This window comes from Vigna umbellata, chromosome 5 (assembly GCF_029865625.1).
Source record: "Vigna umbellata cultivar VRB3 chromosome 5, Vumbellata_1.0, whole genome shotgun sequence".
Lineage (NCBI taxonomy): Eukaryota > Viridiplantae > Streptophyta > Magnoliopsida > Fabales > Fabaceae > Vigna > Vigna umbellata.
The window spans coordinates 25,186,873-25,210,057 of NC_142169.1; the positions used below are offsets into that span (position 1 = coordinate 25,186,873).

At 35.6% G+C, this 23,185-nt stretch overlaps 2 protein-coding genes across 6 annotated transcripts; one reads left to right on the forward strand and one right to left on the reverse strand.

Annotated features, from left to right (window-relative positions):
• Positions 1-7,640: 7,640 nt before the first annotated feature.
• On the reverse strand, positions 7,641-8,550 carry LOC124835819 (uncharacterized). Its single transcript, XM_047310819.2, has 4 exons — positions 8,402-8,550; positions 8,150-8,307; positions 7,984-8,061; positions 7,641-7,894 (listed from the first exon to the last, which is right to left on the reverse strand). Exons 1-4 carry the CDS (start codon positions 8,475-8,477, stop codon positions 7,760-7,762), a joined length of 447 nt encoding a protein of 148 aa, XP_047166775.1. The 5' UTR covers positions 8,478-8,550; the 3' UTR covers positions 7,641-7,759.
• A 6,497-nt stretch (positions 8,551-15,047) lies between these two features.
• LOC124835824 (Cyclophilin-like peptidyl-prolyl cis-trans isomerase family protein) lies at positions 15,048-23,185 on the forward strand. Of its 5 annotated transcripts, none has more exons than XM_047310826.2 (14): positions 15,048-15,197; positions 15,680-15,867; positions 16,079-16,133; positions 19,158-19,246; positions 19,735-19,759; positions 19,866-19,904; positions 20,026-20,143; positions 20,298-20,458; positions 20,567-20,909; positions 21,002-21,129; positions 21,240-21,459; positions 21,571-21,822; positions 21,947-22,027; positions 22,555-23,185. In XM_047310826.2, exons 2-14 carry the CDS (start codon positions 15,790-15,792, stop codon positions 22,925-22,927), a joined length of 1,962 nt encoding a protein of 653 aa, XP_047166782.1. In that variant the 5' UTR covers positions 15,048-15,197; positions 15,680-15,789; the 3' UTR covers positions 22,928-23,185. The 5 variants fall into 5 exon arrangements, with proteins under 5 accessions (XP_047166782.1, XP_047166779.1, XP_047166781.1 ...); XM_047310823.2 differs by having other exon boundaries at positions 15,049-15,197; positions 21,571-21,858; XM_047310825.2 differs by having other exon boundaries at positions 15,049-15,197; positions 21,005-21,129; positions 21,571-21,858.

Consider the following 23,185-nt stretch of genomic DNA (forward strand, 5'->3'; position numbering starts at 1 on the left):
TCATTAACCACCAATGAATGACTATTAATTGTCAACTAATTGTCAATAAATGATAATTATCCTCATTAACTCCCCGATAGTTATTACTATTAATTACCTTAACGGCTGATCTAACCGATCAATTCACTATTCTGAGGAGTATCATCGGTCGGGCTGATTTTACCGATCGGTCGGCTATGAGCCCATAGTAACATAAGCCCCCCAAGCCCTAGCAAAATTTGATATTGCGTTGGGTTTGTAAAGTTATATCGATCGGTAGAGGATTTTACCTGAGTTTCGATTCTTGCTAGCATGCGTTCTTTATCGTCTAAGCGGGTTTTGCGCTAAGAGTTCCCAGACCAAGGCGAGAGTTCACGAAAGAGCTTGCTTGAGCTTGCTTTGCTGCTTGATTTAGGTCTTAGGAGCTCTCTAGAAGCGTGCCCTAAGACCAAGGTGAGAGCTCACGAAGAGACTGCCTCACCCGCTCGGTTTAGGTCTTAGAAGCTCTCGAGGAGCGTGCTCTAAGACCAAGGTGAGAGCTCACTAAGAGACTGCCTCACCCGCTCGGTTTAGGTCTTAGAAGCTCTCGAGGAGCGTGCTCTAAGACCAAGGTGAGAGCTCACGAAGAGACTGCCTCACCCGCTCGGTTTAGGTCTTAGAAGCTCTCGGGGAGCGTGCTCTAAGACCAAGGTGAGAGCTCACGAAGAGACTGCCTCACCCGCTCGGTTTAGGTCTTAGAAGCTCTCGAGGAGCGTGCTCTAAGACCAAGGTGAGAGTTCACGAAAGAGCTTGCTTGAGCTTGCTTTGCTGCTTGATTTAGGTCTTAGGAGCTCTCTAGAAGCGTGCCCTAAGACCAAGGTGAGAGCTCACGAAGAGACTGCCTCACCCGCTCGGTTTAGGTCTTAGAAGCTCTCGAGGAGCGTGCTCTAAGACCAAGGTGAGAGCTCACGAAGAGACTGCCTCACCCGCTCGGTTTAGGTCTTAGAAGCTCTCGAGGAGCGTGCTCTAAGACCAAGGTGAGAGCTCACGAAGAGACTGCCTCACCCGCTCGGTTTAAGTCTTAGAAGCTCTCAGGGAGCGTGCTCTAAGACCAAGGTGAGAGCTCACGAAGAGACTGCCTCACCCGCTCGGTTTAGGTCTTAGAAGCTCTCGAGGAGCGTGCTCTAAGACCAAGGTGAGAGCTCACGAAGAGACTGCCTCACCCACTCGGTTTAGGTCTTAGAAGCTCTCGAGGAGCGTGCTCTAAGACCAAGGTGAGAGCTCACGAAGAGACTGCCTCACCCGCTCGGTGTGAGAGCTCACGAAGAGACTGCCTCACCCGCTCGGTTGCTCAAGGTGTGCCAAGTAGTTTGTATACAGAGTCCCGTTATCTGCACCGAAGAAAAAACAACATACAAATTTCGAACGATTAGAAAACTGTAGCTGAATTTAGTTTGAGTTGAGACCGGTCGTGACCACTCGGTCAACAGTATTGAGGCCGGACGTGACCGGTCGGTAAAAAATAACGAGGTCGGACGTGACCGCTTGGTCAAAGATGTCGAGGCGAGATGAACGAGCAAGTGAAACCGTTCGGTCTTGATGTAAACGTGACCGCTCGGTCAAAAATGTCGAGGCGAGACGAACGAGCAAAACCGTTCGGCCTTGATGTAAATGCGATCGCTCGGTCAAAGATGACGAGGCCGGACGTGACCGCTCGGGCAAAATGTACCTGCTTTAGTGTTTTATGACCTGCATAAAAGAATAAGAGAAGATGTTGATGACAACCACATGAAATACCACCGCTTGGGAGACACTAGCTGAAGTAAGCTCTCGTTTGATCAAGTGGCTTGCAGGTCTTGGCCTCTACACGTTCGGTCTTCATTTGAAGGTTTGAAGACCAAAATGGGAAACTTCATTAAGATGTGTCACGGGTGAATTGTAGGTACGTTCAACAATTTTAATGAAATCCAACGTCAGCCGCCTGTGATTGGAATTGAATGAGAACCGCTTCGTTCGTCTTTTCGCGTGTCAATGTGTCCGAGTCTCCGAGCTTCGACTTAGTCAATGTCCCGATCGGTAAAATATTGAGGCCAGGCGCACGAGCAAATAAGATCGTTCGGTAAAAATGTTGAGGCCGCTCGGTCAAAAATGTTGAGGTGAGACGCACGAGCAAGACCGTTCGGCCAAAATGTTGAGATCGGATGTGACCGCTCGGTCAAGATGTTGATGCTGGACGTGACCGCTCGGTGCCGATAAACGAGTCTGATTCTGGTTACCGAGCGGTAACTTCTTCACTCATGTCAAGGAAACCTCACGTCGACAGGCATACGATCCTATCATCTATACTGGGTCCTATCATCTGCAATGAAGTAAAAATAACACTTCGAATTTGAATGATCAGAAAATATGGGGCCAATCAAATTAATACTAAAATAGTTGATAGGAAGCTGGATGGTCGGGCAAGCGATATCGGTTGACCGTTCGGAGTGGCGGTTAATCGGGCCAGTGATTGTGGTTGAATTATGGCCCCGATGTGGAAGCGTGTCGTCATACATTTTTATTACTCCAGCAGAATGGTTCTTTTTACTTAGAAAAAGAGTAGTTAAAGCACAAATATACATTAAAGGAGAATAAAAATAAAAATTAAAAAACTTCAAACTTTTCCATCATTGTCATCACCCTTGGAGTTCCGGTCGTTGACGAGAAAGGTCTGGAGGAGGCCTAAGGCACGACCACCGCCGAGGAGCTTGGAGTTGAGGACGTCCCGATGGTGGCCGGTGAGGACTGCAGTGACGACTTGTGCCGCTGTTCTTGGCCGACCAAAAAAAGGGGGGTGACGCTGCTGGGTTTCCTATGAATGATCTCTAAATTCCAAATGAATCGAAATCGAGGACGGAACGAAGCAATAATAGCCAACATATTAAAAACGAAGCTATATAAAAAAAAGAAAAATTTGAAGTCTTGATATTAGTTCATATTTTATTGCTCCTTATGTTTTCGTTCTGACGAAAAGGAAAAGTCAAGATTGCTGCCACTTAATTCTCGTGAAGACCTATTGCCACCAACAGCAATCTGAAAAACGTCTGTAGAGAAAAATCTTTGCCAAGATCTTGATCCTGTTCAACAATAAATCCAAGAAAATATTGGATGCTCCTTTGTTCCTGAACAACATCACTTAATCGGATAAAATAATTAAGTTATTCAATAAAAAACAAATTTAAGATAAATATAAAATATAACTATAAAAATATATGAATCTTTGATCAACGCCGAATGCACTGGTGTTGATGCTGGAGTTATTTTGATGTTGTCGGTGAATCCTTTCGTAGGTGATGCATCAATCACAGAGGAGGATGGTGTATGATCTAACACTCTCTTGGTGGATGGTAATATCTCGTGTTGCAAACAGTATTTGAAAGACTCTTTTCCAACCTTTTTCAAATGAACGACCTGCAAACTAAGCTGTTTGCAATAATAAAAATCTGATATGAATTGTTATTGAACTGAAGCAGGGAGCCCTCCTCATTGTCCTGTCCATTGCACCGATCGTTATATATTATATTATATAACTATTATATGACATAAATGCTTCGGTTAGAATATATTTTGATTTGCACCGATATTAGTTACATATTATATTATATTATATATATATATATATATATATAATATATATAATATATAATAAATAAAAGCCGAAAGAGAAAATTTACATTCTTTTAGTTACTCTCAAATAAAAATTGTAACACTATATAATGTTTCTTGTAACAGTATATAATATTTATTATGTGATGTACTGAGTCGGTATATATATATATACATATATATATATATATATATATATGTATATATATATATATATATGTATATGTATATATATATGTGTGTATATATATATATGTGTGTACATATACACATGTGTGTACATATACACATGTGTGTGTACATATACACATGTGTGTGTACATATACACATGTGTGTGTACATATACACATGTGTGTGTACATATACACATGTGTGTGTACATATACACATGTGTGTGTACATATACACATGTGTGTGTACATATACACATGTGTGTGTACATATACACATGTGTGTGTACATATACACATGTGTGTGTACATATACACATGTGTGTGTACATATACACATGTGTGTGTACATATACACATATATATACATATACACATATATATACATATACACATATATATATATAATATATATATATATATATATATATATATGGGGTTTGCTAACGCGCGTATGCCTGTTTTTCAGTTGGTACATTTTAGCAATGTGTACCGGATTTTAGTAGACAAAAATACCCTTATATATTATGGATTCCAAGTTTTAAGGTGAAGAGTATTTTAATAATTTTCATTCTCAAAACTTAAAAAAAAAAAGAAACTCCCAAACCCTTACTCACCTCTCTCATTCCTCTCAATCCTTTCTTTTTCATCTCTCTCACTCCAACCTTTTCTCTGTCGTCCCTACGGTAGCCCTAATTGAAAAAAATCAGAAACACATGCCTTTAAAAAATTTTCATTCAAGATCTCTTCAATTTCACCATCTTCACTAACCTCTCTAATTTCATCATCTGTATTTGTTGAATCATCATCTCTAAAAAAACCCTCCAGGCCATATACCAATTTTCGGATGTCATTATGCTTATGAAAATTAGATAAAATTATATACGACAAAAATTATAAAATGAAAACTCATTATAAAGTCATTTTTTGTAAGAAATTGTTTAACAACTGAGTGTTTCTGATTTTTTTCTAGGCCAATTACCAATTCCTTTGATGTCATTATGCTTGTGAAAATTACATAAAATTAGATAAGACAAAAATTATAAAATAAAAACTCATTATAAAATCATTTTTTGTAAGAAATTGTTTAACAGAGTATTTCTGATTAAGATTGTCAAAGAGCAAGTGTTTCTGAGAAAAGATTGGAGTGAGAAAGAGGAAAGAGAAAGGGTTCAGAGGAATGAGAGATGTGAGTAAGCGTTTGGGGTTTTCTTTTTTTTTTTTAGTTTTGAGAATGAAAATTATTAAAATACCCTTAACCTTAAAACTTAGAATCCATGATATATACGGATATTTTTGTCTACTAAAACTCGGTACACATTGCTAAAATGTACCAACTGAAAAACAGGCGTACGCGCGTTAGCAAACCCCTATATATATATATATATATATATATATATATATATATATATATTTAACATCTATATAAAATAATTGTTGCAACTGCTCAAATGGGATATTTAAATTTTTCAGTATCTGTTGTAGAATTAATACTATTAGGAATACAAATTTTATTTATTTTATTTTTATATGAAATATTCACATTTCAAAAATACTTATCTCTCTTGGTTGAAATTCCACGCCGAGATGATAATCTATGTTGTATAGCTTCCGCTTTGCTTTGAAGTAGGGATGCCGAGACCGAGCGCTTATCTTGGTTCTTTGTAGTTTTTCAGCGGGATGCCGCTCGGTCCCACGGTGGGCGCCAAAATGTTTCGGCAGGATTTAGAACCCTAATCCAAGACATTCAAAGTTGTCTGTTCCGATGTCCAGTTGTGCTGTCTTCCCTCTTCTCCTTGTCCAAGCCGCGGGGGAGGGTGCCTGCAAAAGACACTCCGACGCTCAAGTCAGTGACGACTTTGCGTAATAATCTTGTAATCAAGATTTAGTTATCAGAGCCCTAAGCTTTCAGTTCAAGTTCAGTTAAGTTACATGTCTCCTTTGCCAGAAATATATTTATAAATTATAATGAGCTTACCGTTGGTCTAACTCATTAACCACCAATGAATGACTATTAATTGTCAATTAATTGTCAATAAATGATAATTATCCTCATTAACTCCCCGATAGTTATTACTATTAATTACCTTAACGGCTGATCTAACCGATCAATTCACTATTCTGAGGAGTATCATCGGTCGGGCTGATTTTACCGATCGGTCGGCTATGAGCCCATAGTAACACATAGATTTTGTCACAAGTAACTTTAGTTACTTTCTTCGCATGCTTGAGAGATTCATGAGCTCATAAAATACATCATAAACAGGTCAACACGAGATTCTTAATCATATTATTTCATTTTGAAATTTTTGAACCCTTCACAAAGAGCACTATGCAACCATTAAATATAGTTAATATGCAACCATTAAATATAGTTAATTGGTTGGTGATATAATAATTTCCTTTCACAGGTATAAGCTTAGTTCTCGGGTGTAAAAGGTGTGGTCTTCGAGTTCCTCTTAGAGTTTTCAGAGTGTTCAGTGCATTGAATAAAAAGCTAGGATTTTTGTTGTGGTGGAGGAAGTCTTGTTGAGCACTCTTTTAGGTGAGTGGTCATGTTTAATTGGTCATTGTGGTATTATGTTTGTTTCAGATAAGGTTTAAACATGAGGTTGGAGATGAAGATGAAGCAGCCGTTACAGACGAAACCAGTCCCCTACTGTCAGAGCTTCGTGGGTTAATGCATGGCCACTGTGAACGAGGTTGAAGAAGCACCGTTAATGAAGTCGAAGAAGCCACGGTGAGATTGAACATGAAGACCTTGCAGATCAAGAAGATAGACAAATAAGAGGAGTAACTGATTCCAGTTGGTCATACTCCCCACGTAATTAAGTTAAATATAATTTTATTTTATTTTTTTAGTAAATTTTAATTTTTTCTACTTATAATATTTTTTATCAATAGTTATTAATAAATATTAGTTTATATTACTTTTATCACTAAAATTATTTTATAATCTTTAATTTCTATTAATTAAAATATTTTATTTATTTATCACATGAATAAAATTTTACACAAACTTTAATTTTAAATTTATTATTATCACTTTCAAATCTTTTAAGAAAAATAACACATAATTTATTCTTAAATCTCTCAAATTCATCCATTCTTCTCAAATCCACACCTTTAAAAAAAATCAACACATAATTTTCTCCTTTACCAAACATACCTAAATTATAAATTTAATAACCAAACTTACCGTTAAATTTTATGAATTGGAACATTCTTTTATATTCAATTGGAACATATTCTTTTTATATTCAGGGACTAAATATCATAACTCTTCTTAAAAAGACTAGATTATCATTTCCTTATTAGCACTAGTTATTTCTCATTAGAAAATGTTAAACTTATATGATATGAGTTATACATGCAAGAAGTAAGTATAGAAATTTTTTTGATTACTTATAAGTTTATATAATTGCTTAAATTATATATTTAATTTCAGTAAATACTCGTTATTCTTTTTAAATCCTTATATCAAAATATAATAAATATTTGTAGCGGAACCTTTTTAGAAATATTTTTAATGATTTTTTTTAGGATTTTCTTTAAAAAATACTACACTCTTTGCCTCTTTAATTTTTATTTTATTTTAAAATTGAATTCGTATATAAATAATTAAAGATAAGCATTATGGATTGTAATATAAATAAAATCTATCTACAATATATATATATATATATATATATATATATATATATATATATATATTACAAATTTCAATCATAATATTCTCTCTGTATAAGCGTATTTGATTAAATGGGAACATATTTAGAAATTATTTTCCAACAAAAAACATTTTGAGCATTTTTAAAGTGAGATAAAACTATTTGCATAATTCAGTTGTCTGTGAAGTCTTAATATAAAGAATAGTGAACCTTTGTACGTCTTTTAAATTAATGTAAAACTGTATAGAACATAATCCTTTTACAACATTTCCCATTGTACAAAGAAATAAATAAATAAGTTTTTACGAATGAAATCATTTGAGCATCATAATCCTTGCAAATTCATCAAAGTTAACTTGCCCATCCCCATCCAAATCTGCCTCTCTAATCATTTGTTCTGCCTCTTCGTCTGTCAGCCTCTCTCCCATATTCATCATCACATGCCTTAGCTGAAAAACATCACAAACCAAATTAACAAATCAAAGATTGAATGAATGAGCACGAATCAAAACCATGAATAAGAAAACCTTTTCTTTACCTCAATGGCGGATATGTATCCGTCTTGATCTCTATCAAACACTTTGAAGGCTTCTTTCAGCTCTTCAGATAAAGTTTCCTACAAATTTATACAACGGTATTCTCATCGTTAGCCTCAAAGAGCTAAATTTAATCACTGTTATCTAATATATGTTTATCTATCTTACCTTCAGCTTTCTACTCATAATATTCAAGAACTCCTCAAAATCTATACTTCCATTCCCATCAAGGTCCACTTCACTGATCATGTCTTCGATTTCTTCTTTTGTTGGGTTCCCTACTATTGATCGGAAAACGGCTGTCAATTCGTCCACGCTAATGAATCCTATAAGGGTCCAACAAGTCAAAATCCAAAACCCCTTTTCACATCAAAATGGAAAAACAAACGATGAAATCATCAAGATGCAAAAAGAACACACCATCACAATCCTTGTCAATGAGGCAAAAGGCATCTCGGAATTCAGCTATCTGATCATCTGTCATTGCACCTGCCATTGCTTCTTATGCAGTATCAACTATCTGAGTTGGGAAAGCAACAAAAAATCTGAATGACCAATGTGTTGTTGAACCGTTATCTTTGATTGAGTTGAACCTGCATAATCATTCTTACATATATATAGATGGGCATGTGACGTGGCCATTTTTTTCAAATAGTCAAAGATCAAAGTAGAACTTGCAATTCAAACTCAGAGGCTACTTTTCTTCGGCATGGAAATTTTCAAATCAGACTTGGTGTTTGATCTCAATTATTCATTCACAAAGTCAATGAAAATGCGACTTCAAAGTTCTTCCCCCGGTTAGGCATTAGCCTACAATTTATGAAAAAGTAATAGTTTTTGTCTAGCCATGGAACTGCGCATTTGTTAAACTTTATATTCATTAAAATCAACTCAGTGTTGAATGTTCTATTATCTTTGACTCGGCTCTGTGATTTCCAGAAGAATAATGCTAGTCGTTTGTTGTGTTTTTGTGTGGTCTAGAATAGTTCAACCTCCTAAGTCCCTCTTATTGAATATTAATTTATGTATGACTAAGAAATAAAATAACTAATTTACATCATGAAAAAACTAAAATAAATGGGTTTCAATAATTTATTAAATGATACTGTAAAATTTACAGCAACAATATACCGTTTTTAAAATTATATATATAAATATTTAAAAATGGTTATTTCATGTCGATAATGGTTGTAATTTATTAGTAAGCAAGTTATCGTATTTTATTAAACAAATTGTTATAATTCCTAACGTGTTTCATGTGATTTTAATGAAAAAAAAAATCATTTTAGTTTCTTAATCTTTACCTACTTTCATGGGTGAGTTTAAGGTCATTGATGAAGATATCAACATTTAATATATTTATGATTTTTTAATATAGGATATGTTATGTCTCGTGTAATAATATAATTAGATATTGAGCGTAATACCTTGGAATAATAACGGACGACAAACAACTATCCCAAGTAAAAATAGTTATTTGAAATTTGAAGAAATAACTCTACTGTGGCCATATAGATCCAATGTAAGAAAACAAGTCAAATTAAACTTACGAAAATGTAATAGATAAATAAACTATTAAATTCGTATGATTTTGAATAATAATGTTGCTTTAGTATTTTAAACTCATATAAATGTACCATATTGTTCTCTACAAAAGTTTTAATTGTTCTTTAATATTTAAGAATGTTGTTAAATATCACAACACTTTTTTATATAAAATAAAAATTCCATTAAAATATATTTGAAATTTCGATTAAATATACTCTAAAGTTGTTTTTAAAAGATATGTGATAAAAAAAACACAATTTCTATCCACGGACACATGTAATGTTGCTTGACATATTAGTAAGTGAGTTTTTAAACCTAACGCTCTAACTATGGCTCTGATACCATATTAGAAAGAGGGTTTTTAAGCCTAACTCAACCCCACAAAACCGGCTTTTAGGGTGAGGTTTGCACCCACTTATAAACTATGAATTGACCTTATCTCTAGTCGATGTGGGACTTCCAACATGATACATACATGGATCAATTATTCTTTTCTAACAAATCGATTAATTCATTATGTTTTTGTTAGCTGGTTTTGAGTTCAATAAAATATTAACAATTTTATATATCTTGTATACTTAGATATTTGTTTGATAGTATATTTTAACTTTACTATTCTCAATATGTATATATTTTTAATTTTTTTAGTAGAAAATTGAACATATACTTGTAATCATATATTTCATGAAGCTGACATTGTAACATCCTAAATTTTTTTTAAATTAAACTTAACAATTTACTTTACATAAATAAGAAAATGGTAAAAAAATCATACTTCCTATTATACGTCTTTGTTCCATTGTTCACTAACACTTACTCAATCTTGATATCTTCTAAGTTCACACCATTAAAGTGATCATTTCAAAAAAAGGAGACAAAACACACAAACAGACAACACAAAAACAATAATAAGTTAATATATCAAAAGAAATCAGTTATTAATCAATTAAACAATCATCATACATAATTAGTTATACTAAATATGTTCATATAATACTGTTAGAATATTTACCCTAATTATCATGATTATATTGTGTCTAGAGTTACCCTATTTATCATGATTATATCGTGTCTAGAGTTACCCTATTTATCATGATTATATTGTGTCTAGAGTTACCCTATTTATTATGATTATATTGTATCTAAAGTTATCGTATTTATCATGTATTCTTGTATCAATTTATTTTTATAAATAGAAGATTATGAGAGGGATCAATCAAGTCCTCTAGAATTATTTCTTTTCAATCTCAAGTTGGTAGCAGAGCAGGTTGTCTGAGTCTCTTCCTACTTTGTGTTTGTTGCCGCTAGTGGCGGCACTGGCCACTAGCGGTCTTAAAAATGTCATTTTTTCTGAAATACTTCAATGAGTAGTCCCGTTCTGATTTCTGTCTAGTCTCCAAACCTTAGTTGTTGTCCACAATTGTCAAGCACTGTTTGCCACTGTCCAGGAGCCGTTTGTCGCTGTCCAGGCGTTGTTTGCCGCTGTCCAGGCGCCGTTTGTCGTTGTCCTTGCGTCATTTGTCGTTGTTTAGGCGTCGTTTGTAGTTGTTTGACGTCCTTTATCGTTGTCTGGTGCCATTTGTCGTTGTCCACCTAGCATTGTTTTCCACTGTGAGGAGAAAGTTTGTCACCATCAACCTTTGTTCCCGACGTCGTCCGCCACTGTTTGTTGTTTCCAACTATCTATCATTGTCCGCCACTATCCGTTGTTTCCTACCGTTTGTCGTTGTTCGCTGCCGACCACTATCTGTCGTTGTCTACTGCCGACCACCGTCTACTGTCTGCCGTTGCCATTTGCCGCCACAGTTTAGTTCGACAACTAGTGGATCTAGATAGTCTCCTTGAGCGAGAGGGCTAGTTCTCATGCAAGGCTGCCACGCGCGCCATATCTGTCTGACGTCCGCCTCCATCGTCGTCACATTTTTCTCTAGCGAAGTTAGGGTTTTGTGAGCCTTGAGGAGCGCGATCCATCCCTAATTGTTGCTTCATTATCATTCACACGCGCTGTCACGCACGACTTCTCACCAATAAGTTTCCGGCGCATGTTTATCACACGCCACCTTCCCGGTGTCGGAATCACACCATGCCACTGCCGTTTGTCTTGTTCGATCAAATAAAAGAAAACTCTCTGTTTTAGCATTATACCTTTGTTTCAGCATTCTTTCTTGGCTTCCTTTCATAATATTTGTTTAGTTTTGCATATTGTAGCAGCTGTGATGTTCTTGATGACTTGTGTCATTTATTTACAAGTATCTAAGGAGAACCAATGTTATCAACAGTTAATACAAAGGAATTTCAACACTAAAGTCATGGGTTGAAGGTTGCTCATGACATGAGGGGAAGTTTATTTCTGGAAAGATTAAGAATCTTAGTCAAACAATTTCACTAGCCCCTTGTCAAATTTGTTTTTGGATGCTTTGATGCATTATGGAGACCATTATGATCTTCAACCTTCACGATTTGTCATCGACGTGTCATCATTTTCGTTGTTCGCCGTGAGGGGGAGTATGTTTCAGTCACTACAGGCCCCATCAATCAATGATGACAATTTAGTCCCTGTAGTTTGTCGCTTTCAACCACTGCAGACCCCCATCAGTCAATGATGACAATTTAGTCCCTGCAGTATGTTTCAGCCACTGTAGACCCCATCAATCAGTGATGGAAGTTTTGTCACTGCAGTTTGTTTCAGCCACTACAAGCCCCATCAATCAGTGATGGCAATTTAGTCCTTGTAGTTTGTCGCTTTTAGCTACTGCAAGCCCCATCCATACTTGATGGAAATCCAGTCTCTGCAATTTGTCATTGTCTACCGCTTTTCATCCACTTTTGATGGAAATCAACTTTGTCAAAGTCATCCTACTTAAAGGTTCATGGTGCTAGTTGAAGTTTCGTGGCTGTCAAATATTATTCTCCATAAGTTTATGAGGAGTCTCTTTGGTTACACTGGTTTGTGAGTTCAATTTGGTTTATAAACATTCTCTCTCGATGGTCTAAAGCATATGTGCATCTTGTTCGAAACCAAAGTTACCATGTCTATTGTCTCAACATTCGAGACAAGTTCATTTTGTTGGAGTGAGTTTATTTATTCCAAGCTTGGTACATACATTTTGTATGCTCCAACTTGAGGGGGAGTGTTATAATATTTACCCTAATTATCATGATTATATTGTTTCTAGAGTTACCCTATTTATCATGATTATATTGTGTCTAAAGTTACCCTATTTATCATGATTATATTGTGTCTAGAGTTACCCTATTTATTATGATTATATTGTGTCTGATGTTACCCTATTTATCATGTATTCGTGTATCAAATTATTTTTATAAATAGAAGATTATGAGAGGGATCAATCAAGCCCTCGAGAATTATTTTACAGTTTAATTCTCAAGTAATACATATAACCTATTTCTAGACTCGATCATCCAGATAAAGTATTGATATTAGATCCTGGTAAGTTGTGCACTTGTGGTGATCTTAAATCCTCTATAGAGTCGTTACCAACTTGGTTTTATGTTATCACCACAAGGTTAATCCTTGAACGCCTCAGGTCACCAAACCTCAATACTAAGACCTTCTGCTACTTTCAAGACATAATTCACTTATCTCTACTTGAGTATGAGTGGTTATTAGAGTGTCAAAATAACCTCTCACTCATCTCTACATCAATATTTACAGTGTTAAAACTGTCACTGTAGAATCCACCAAAGAGTATGGAATTACGCCATAAATATACACATACATATCTCAATTAATCATCTCATAACAATCATCATTATCATCACATACTTAAAGTATTTAAAGTATAAAATCATTTATAATATTATGGAAACAACAACCACATAATAACACAATTTTCTTCATAGTAACTCGATACACACACTAGGCAAGAAAAATAACTTGGAAACCTTCACCAACAACTCTAAAAGGATCTAAAGAATGTTCAAAATCAATGCTTACCCCAAATTTGAGATTTCCAACAACTTAGTTCCTACCAGACAACTCGTACCACTAGACGCTTACCACCAGACAACTCCTTACTAGATGACTCCTGACTAGATGACTCCTTACCAGACGATCTACCATATGCTTACCACCAGATTTTTAGTACAATAAGAGGTCAACTAAGTCCTAAATGGTCCCAAGACAATTCCCAAAATTGTTGACTTTCCCCAAAACCATAATTTTGTAATTGTACCTGTCAAAACCCTTTTTTTATGTCCAAAACTCACCCTTCTTCTAATTTAGTCCAAACCAAAGTTATGTAACAATTCATCAACTCAGAGTTACCAATTCTACATTCCCAAGTTCATCAATAAACCAACTAATATAATTGATTTCTACATAAACATAAGCTGAACTTAAATGAAATTGCACTAACACATCCAAAGAATATTTATACAACTAAAAAACCATTTTTTACATGTTTTTATATCTCATGCTCAATAAACCATGAATCTTAATCAAAACAATATTTTAAAGCACAAAATTCAATTAAAAATCCAATAATAAAGGCTTAACGAGAACATAAATATTCATTCATCATTGAGTCAACCCCCACTTAGATAAGGGTGGACCCATCCCTACATTGCTCACACTATTGCAAACTCCGACATGGTTCTCAAATAGTCGTTTTAATGTCGAAATCGAAAAACAAACGTTAAAGGAAGTCGGTCCCTATTCCAACCAACATTAATTGACCACTGAGTGAGAAGACCTACACCGTTGAGCGTAAAATTATGAAAATGAAAAGAAAAAAACTGACATTGGTTAATGCGAAAACAAAGGTCAATTGACACATGAACCAATTTAAAGAAATAAAATAAAAATTGAGGAAGACAAAAAAAATTACATGATACATATTTAACATTATTAGTATATTACTAATGAAAATGATCAAATTAAATCACATTTTAAAAAGTATGAACCTAAACGAGAAAAATAAAAATTTGAAAACCAATTTGAGTTTTTATTTTACAAAAATGGGACTAAAAGAATAATTAAACATATTTTTTATGTTTTAACAATTATTTAACATTTAAATTGTTATTTAGATTTTTTGATAATTAAAATACTTTATATAAATAAATAAATAAATAATTTACTTGTCTTATTAGATAAAACATTTTAAAAAATAAAATAGTTGAAAATCAAATCAATTTAAATTCAATATCTTTGAAATTTATGAAATTTTATATGAAAACACAATATTTACACATTTTTAATGGTTTGTTTTAAAACCTATACTTGTAAAAGTTAGCCCTGTAAAAGTTATTCCATCACTCTGTTAAATAAATAAGTGTTTGCATGCAGTAGCGTTACAGATATTCTTTTAATGTAATATCTCTAAAGTGTATGATTCGGAAGTCCTTTTTAGGCGAAAAAATGTTTTTTAGATTGTATATTTTGAAAATTATTTTAAACTTTTAGGTTGTAGAATTCAAAAAGGGAGAAAATGCAACATGGAACTTTTTTTTGTATGGGTGGCAGGAAGAAAGTTATGGAGGTACGGGAAGAACGGGCTTGAGTTAATATGGACAGCCCAAATATTGTTCGTCATAGCCCAATAAGAATGAGCTTGCTCGCACAATGTCTGAAGCTGAGGAAGAACCTTTCTTGATTATAGTCAGCTAGACAGAACCATCGCCTCCATTCATTCATGCCTTCAAGGTGAGTCCATTCTTCTGTCTCTCTTCCGTGTCTTCTGTGTCCGCGTAAGGAAGAACAGTTTGAACATGTGTAAAATTCTTAACTCTCAAAAGTTTTTAGTCTCTTCCACTTTTGCCTTTCCATTTATGATTTTTCTACTCTCTGATTAGATACTCATTTCCTTCTCTCTAGATGTAAAATGCCATTTCCTACGCATGTTCCGATACAATTTTTTCTAAATTGCACTTCCAGGAACTTGAGTCCAGTTACGCGTTGAAATGTATACTTAGGGTTTAGGGTTTTGTTGCATTGCGCGTGTGTTAATTGATATTTCGAAGCATAAGTTCTTAGCATATAAACTGTGTTGGTTTTTAATGGACATGTAGCTATGACTATAAACAACTGGTTAGTGAGACTATAGTTTTTCATTTTGAAACTTGTTTTCACACAGCACCTTGGAAATTCAGTGTGTTTAAATGTACAACGTTTGCTCTCTGTTTAAGGGGATCGCTGGCATAGAATGCTGTTTACGACTCGCGCCTGGAACATTTCTGCTGATTTCTGATTGTTTTATACCTCTACTTTACGTCTGAAGCATCTTCTGAGCCAGGTGATGGGTCTGGAAAAGAATATTTGTGTATTTCTTGATGTCTCAATTGATGCGGACCCCGTGGAAAGAATTGTTATTCAGGTAATAAGAAAATTAAGATTTTTCGTATATAGTTTTTTTGTTTTTGTTTTGAAGTATATCTTACGTTTGCCTCAACATCTTAGGCTCGTATGAATACACTCCTTTTTAAATTAAGATTTTTCGTATATATTTTTCTTGTCTGTAAGTATATCTTACATTTGCCTCAACATCTTAGTTTCGTATGAATAAACTCTTTTTGAAATGCGTGCAGCTTTTTGATAGTATTGTCCCAAAGACAGCCGAGAATTTTCGGGCGCTTTGTACAGGTATCTTTAAATTCAAATAGGTGTCTTTCTATGTTTTTCCATCATTCTAATTTTCTTAATAGTTTGGCTGTGCTTGTGGAGCATGCATTTTGTAAATGTATTGGGTAATGTGAGACTGTGGAGCTTCTTGTTGACCAAGAAAAGTGTTGGTTTCAGTAGTGATATATACACTAGTTTGATTGGGGGTCAGGAAGTTATATGCATCCAGAATCAATACCTACCATTATTATGCTTCTCAACTTATGAGCAAGATTCTATTTTACCTATAGATCCCTGCTCCTGCCCCTTGCATGTCTGGGGCCGTGAGAGGAGCCCTGAACTTGAAAATATCAGTGTGAATATGAAATGAAAGTGTCAGTTAAATTCTTATCGCCCGACCCTGACTTAAATTTATAGCTGTTCTGTTGGTTAACTCACATTAAGCAAATAATGTTAATTTGTAAGAATGGTGTATACTGAATTAGGTATAAAGGTAATGTTTGATTACGAGTAAAAAACAGACGATAGGCTTGTTTTATTACTGTATTCTTTTCCTTGGTTCACAGTTGCACATAAATATTGAACGAATAGTGCCTACTCATTTTAAGCACTTGAAGAACTTGAAGCTTATTTTCTCATTACACTAGTACAATTTTACTATTGTATTTATAGAGTACAAAAGAGTAGAATACAAAAGGTCAAGACACTTCCTTAAATCCTAACCTAATAGTTGGGTTCCCATACATAAATAATAATAAAGATTACATTTCAACACTCCCCCTCAAGCTGAAGCATTTTTATGCACCAAGCTTGGAACATATAAATTGAATTCTAGACCCCCTTTGAGATTTAGTTAGAATGTCTGCAAGTTGTTCATTAGAGTTGATAAACTCAGTAATAAAATCCTTGGAAAGTAGCTTGAAAAAGTATCACAATAGTCAAGGCCATAACCTTGAGTATATCCCTTAGCTACTAGATGAGCTTTGAGATGATCTATTGCTTTCAATGGGGAGATACAAATTCCAATGAGATGAGCCCAATCACATAAGGAAATGACACCACTCTTTACCCAAAACCTTAAGGCAACTCCATCATAACCCACAAAGGTCTCAAGACATAACACCCACATTTTATACCTTGCCAAAACAGGAAGGAAAGTTCCATTGAGAAACCACCAAAACATCAGAAAGACATGATCACAACACTACATACTCATACAATCCCTCACGAGTATCACACGTTACACACACCAAACAAACAAAGTAGAGTGAGCTCCCCTTACCAATTCACGTAAACACCCACTTTGCATGCAATGTTCCACACACACACATTTAAGCATTAAAGTGACCCATGAAATTAACAAAAGTGACTTTTCTCTTTCCAAGATAAATAACGTGGGCCCCACTCACCCAAGTTAAACTTTCTAAAACTTAAATTCAACTTATTCTACCAAGTGGGTTATGCAGAACTTGACTTTCCCAACCAATGCACACGGCCCCCACAACACTCAAGGTTTTAAAACTTAGTTACTCTCTCATCTACTCCCATGTAACCTCAATTTAAACATTCACTATACTTCCTCTGTTCCTAAATCACATCCACCATTATCATGCAATAAACCCCAAAAAAATCATTTTAAACCTTCCCAACTCATAAACACATGCCTAACTTCCAACCCTTCTATGTTTCCTATACACCAAGTAAACCATAAGCATCCCTCAACAAAACCCACTCAACTCAAAAGCTACAGGAACTGTAGAAACTAAACCATAAAATACAATCACCCATACCCTAACAATATACCTCTCTACCTCTCACAACTTCTAAGACTTCTTGCTGAACAGATTGCCACAAAACAACACATAATTGAAAATCCAGGTTCCGCCACTGAGGTTTTTCTTCATCTGGAACAGTAGAGACATCTTGTTCAAGATGATTATGGTGTCCTTGACTAAGAAACCATAACTCCACAGAAGCAGACCAAGATAAGTAATTTTTTCCAGTTGAGCTTTGGAATGGTAATAATAGGAGTAGAAGATAGAGAGGAAGTCATTCCAATAGGAGAAACCATTAAAAAAAAACAACTTTGAGAGGAAAATCCTAGGATTCTAAAACAAACCTAGCTTTGAGGGAAAAACCCTAGGTGAAAGCTACGACCAATGAAATAGAAGGACAAAGATATCAACATGTTCAGGAGGCTCTGGCGAGACCAACGACAATGGTGCAGTGCAATTCTGACACTAGGAAGGCAACTTGACAAACACGTGCCCGAAGCTGGCCAGAAAAAGACGGCGCGTGATGACGCATGTGAGGGTTTCTGAGGCAGCAACCACTAGGGATGAGTTGCTGTTCTCAAGGAGCACCTAACCTTGACTTTGCTGGAGAAGATGTAAGGGCGACAGTGGCAGCAAACACGAAAACAGAGGAGGACAACGGCCCCGTTGATAGATAGTGAGGATGGAATGGTCTGACTCTTGATACCAACTTGAAGAACTTGTCTGAAGTAAAACAATGTATTTTCTTATTACACTGTTGCAATTTTATTACTGTCTTTATAGAGTACAAAGGAGCATAATACAAAAGGTCAAGCCACTTACTTAAACCCTAACCTAATAGTTGGGTTCCTATACATAAATAATAATAATAAAGAAACATTACATTTCAACATAAGCTTTATCCGTAAAAAAAAACTCGAGGCAAAAGACCAAAGCTATTTCAAAATTTTTATGATATCTTTGTAGAACCTTTTTTTGTTGCTTCTTTGACAACCTGTCTAGTTGGATATAAAATTTTATAGTCTATGTGGGTGAGATACCTTTCACTTGTAATTTTATGGTGGTACATGTAACTTGCTGTTGATACAAATATATTCTAGCCTACTACTGTAAAATGATGCTTAATCTATAGGCAAGATGGTGCTAAACCTTTTTCTTAGAAAGCCACTGGAATATTAAAATTTGACTCTAATGATAGTATGTTTTTCATACTAATTGGTGCTTTAAAATTTGCACTCTTCTTTTGCTGTAACTCTGCTTTTGTTTGTAGGTGAGAAGGGCATTGGAGAATCAACTGGGAAACCTTTGCATTATAAGGGAACAAGCTTTCATCGTATAATTAGAGGATTCATGGCTCAAGTAAGTTGGCTTCATGTTTACTTTATTCACGATTGTCTTGTCACAAAGGGGGACCCGGCATACGAGGCTCCCTCCTAGTGGGATTTGGGGATGATAGGTGTACATAGCCTTACCACTCCATTCCCCATAAGTGGAGAGGTTGCTTCTAGAATTTGAACTCACAGTCTCCAGGTCACAAGGCTCTAGCTGCCTTACTGTTTCCCGAAGACTCACCATCTATATTCATGATTGACATGAGCTAACTGATAACTATATAGATGCTTTTTTATGTTGCATGTGGATTCTATCTATGTCTAAATGGAAAGTTAGCCAATTGAACATTGGAAATGCAAACTCTGTTAGTAAAGTTTTGAAGAGGTGAGGTGAGGGTACCAAAAGAATGTTTTGAAGTTTGCCATTTTTTTGTTCCTTATTTATCCAAACTTTTTTAAAGTTCATTTGTTTGAAAACGTGATAATTTACCAACTTCATTTATTGTGTCTCAACAGGGTGGTGATTTTTCAAGGGGTAATGGTATGTTTTTTGTTCTGTTATTTACCTAATATGATATGTTTTTTCCCTTTTTGACCTCATATCTTGTACAAGGAGTTTTAAGGAACAACCCTTGATTGCATTGCAGGCACTGGCGGGGAAAGTATATATGGTGGAAAATTTGCGGGTAAGTTTACCTTTTTGGAATAGGAGGGTTTTATTTATTCTACATTCAAGGATAAAAGAATAAAAAATTCACTTTTTTTCGTTATTAATCATTTATACCACCAACTACTCCTGCCTTGCAGATGAAAATTTCAAACTAAGACATGATGGACCTGGCTTTCTTTCTATGGCTAATAGTGGCCCTAATACAAATGGATCTCAGTTTTTTATTACATTCAAGCGCCAACCACATCTTGATGGGTATACATCTTTGAATGTTTTCATAGTACTAATTTGACGTGCTTCAATTGTTTTTCTCACCACTGGATTACAATCTGCATTTCTTGCTCTCGTAATCTATGCTTTGTTAAGGTATTGGTGAGGTTTTTTACTAGTCTTTCACTTGTTAATGCAGGAAACATGTTGTTTTTGGAAAAGTTGTCAATGGATTGGATGTTCTGAAGAAAATTGAGCTGGCAGGAACATCTGATGGGAAACCTACCCAGATAGTTAAAATTGTTGATTGCGGTGAAGTTTCTGAAACAAAAACTCAGCATACTGCTGAGAAGGAAAAAGGTACTTGAGATAGGAAATAGATATTGATGAATATATACTATAAACTTGTTGCTTCAATATCTTGCTAAATGATATTGCTTGTAATACATACACTGCTTCGTGTTATAGGGAAAATGAGAAAAACAGGAAAACCCCTTCCTTCTGATGATAGTTCCGACTCTACTGACAAAAAGTCAAGGGGGAAAAGAAAAAAATCTTCCAAAGACACAAGGAAAAAGAGGAGAAGATACTCAACATCTGATAGTGATAGTTATTCCTCAGATTCTGAGTCAGATTCAGCTTCTGATTCTGAATCGGATTCATCTGATTCTGATTCTAGTTCCTCTAGCTATGGGAAACACCAGAAGAGGAGAAATAAGCGCAGGCATGGGAAGAAGAGGAAATTTGGACGAAAGCAGAGCAAGAAAAGCAGGCACAGTCGAAGCAGAAGATCAAAGCACAAGTCTAGGCGGTCTGATTATAGTTTCCTTTGACATGCTCCCCCACTTTTATCTCTTGTAATCCTCCAGTAAGCTTTAAGTGATTTTACCTCCCTTTTTGCAGCAGCTATGATGATTCAAGTGATAGCTCTAGTGGTAGCAGTAGCAGTAGTAGTTCTGGCGATGAGAAAACTGATCGTCGCACCTCAATTCGTCAAAGACATGTTGGCAACAAAGCACAAAGAAATCTACGTATGCTATTTATTTAATTCTTATGATATGTCCTGTGCCCTCTTCTCTCCCTTTTCCCCTCAACAAATTCTCTATGTTGTGGTCTAAGCTTATAGCTGCCCTTGTTGCAGACACAGAAAAACAACCTTCTAGTCTTCCTCGGCAAGATCAAATTATTCCAGAGCAAACAACGGATACCGAGGTTAGAAGAACTGTGGACAAGCAATCACATGAAGAAGGTGAATTGTCTCCAGAAAATGGGGCATTTGTGAATAACGGGCATGATACTAAAGCTGAATTTAGTGAACCTGCTAAGCAACATGCTAATTCAGATGATTCAAAGGAGAATAGGTTTTGCCTCTTGCTTTCTTAGCAGCTAATAATTATTCATGTCATGTAAATTTTGCTTCAATAAATTTCAACTCCATCCTGAGAAGTTTGCCTGACATCTTTTATATCCAGAAGTGCAAGAACTGGGCGAAGTCCTACCAAGGATTCTGGTGAGCTAAACCAGGGACGTGCTTTGTTGCTGGCTAGTTCTGGTCAAAAAGCATCTGAACATGCAGCCCCTAAACATGGTCAAAGGTTTTCAAAAAGCCCTTCACCAAATGGCACACCTAAGCGTATTAAAAAAGGACGCGGCTTTACTGAGCGTTATGCCTTTGCCCGCAGATATCGTACTCCATCTCCTGAGCGGTCACCTCATGCATATAGGTATGGTGATAGAAATATAAGAAGGAACTTTGATAGGTATGTCTAATTGTCTACATTATTTTATTAAACCGGATTATTTAATAATGTTGGACATTGTTCTTAATTGGTATATGTTTGCTTGAAGAAACACAAGCTACAGAAGTTATTCTGAGCGCTCTCCACCACGACGTTATCGAAGCCCACCTGGTGGCAGAAATCGTCCAAGGTTCTTCCTCACTAGATTTTGTTTGACTTTGCTATGTAGTTAGACCATGATGCTTCCCGTTCGTTGCATAATTTTAGCATTTTCTTAATTATATATTACTAGAAAGGTTTAACATGTAGTATAAATGTTCTCTGAATTAAAATGCATTTCTCTGTGCATGCTTATTTTGTAATGTTCAAATACAAATAAGGGTCCATTTGTTTGAAGTTTTTATTTAAAAAGTAAATTCTTTCCAATGCAGACTTTGTTGATATATTTTTTGTAAGCTACTATTTTTAATATTAGAATAATACCGTAATAGTAACTTTTTTTAGGTTTTCCCTTTGTGGAAAGACAAACATAATTACTATGAAATTTGATCACTTAAATCTTTTTCTTAAAAAAAAGCTTAAGCAAATGAGACTTAAATTATGGATATTGAGGCCAAATCATATGCATATCACATTGTTTTTTTCTCTCTCAAAGAATAGGACAAAATACGCAAGGAAAATGCATACATGAGCTTAATTTCTTATCTATGGTTTTAGATACCAAAGCAGGAGAAGTCTCAGTAGGAGCATCTCTCGCAGTCCAGTGCGTGGGCGTTTTAGAGACCGTGACCGGAGTCGGAGCCCAAGACGTAGTGTTAGTCCTGAAGACAGGCGACCTCCAATAAGTGACAGATTAAAATCCCGACTTGGTCCAAGAAGCGATGAACGATTGGCAGACAGAAGGGGGAGGTCAAAGTCCAATTCTAGGAGCAGTGGCTCATCTCCGTCCAGATCCCCTGATGCTACACCACCAAAACGATATGATAAAAGGACTTCCCTATCTCGTAGCAGGTCTAAGTCCAGCTCTTCTTCCGGTCAGAAGGGTTTAGTTTCTTATGGAGATGCTAGTCCTGATTCTGGAGTAAGGTGAGTATTATGCTGACTTAATCCCAACTCTCAAGTCTTAGCAGCAGGGGCGACGTTAAATTGCTGTACTTTGATTCTATTACTGGTCCCCGAATGAGTTATGTTGGGCATTTTATGGCAGCTTATTTCCCATGTCCTCACTGAAGTTCTGATATTGATCCTGAATTCAAGGACCTAGTATTGTGCATTACCTTAAAAACGAGCATATGTTAGTTCAACAAAGGTTATCGGTGCCAAAACTTGAATGATGCGCCTTGAATCA

Excerpts from the sequence above, each read along its gene's own strand:
- LOC124835819 (XM_047310819.2), bottom strand. The coding sequence starts at position 8,477 with ATGGCAGGTGCAATGACAGATGATCAGATAGCTGAATTCCGAGATGCC. Across the intron at positions 8,308-8,401 it reads CATTGACAAGGATTGTGATG|GATTCATTAGCGTGGACGAA; the intron begins GTGTGTTCTTTT and ends GGACCCTTATAG. Across the intron at positions 7,895-7,983 it reads GATACATATCCGCCATTGAG|CTAAGGCATGTGATGATGAA; the intron begins GTAAAGAAAAGG and ends GATGTTTTTCAG.
- LOC124835824 (XM_047310823.2), top strand. The coding sequence starts at position 15,790 with ATGGGTCTGGAAAAGAATATTTGTGTATTTCTTGATGTCTCAATTGAT. Across the intron at positions 19,905-20,025 it reads ATATGGTGGAAAATTTGCGG|ATGAAAATTTCAAACTAAGA; the intron begins GTAAGTTTACCT and ends CCTGCCTTGCAG. Across the intron at positions 22,028-22,554 it reads GGTGGCAGAAATCGTCCAAG|ATACCAAAGCAGGAGAAGTC; the intron begins GTTCTTCCTCAC and ends CTATGGTTTTAG.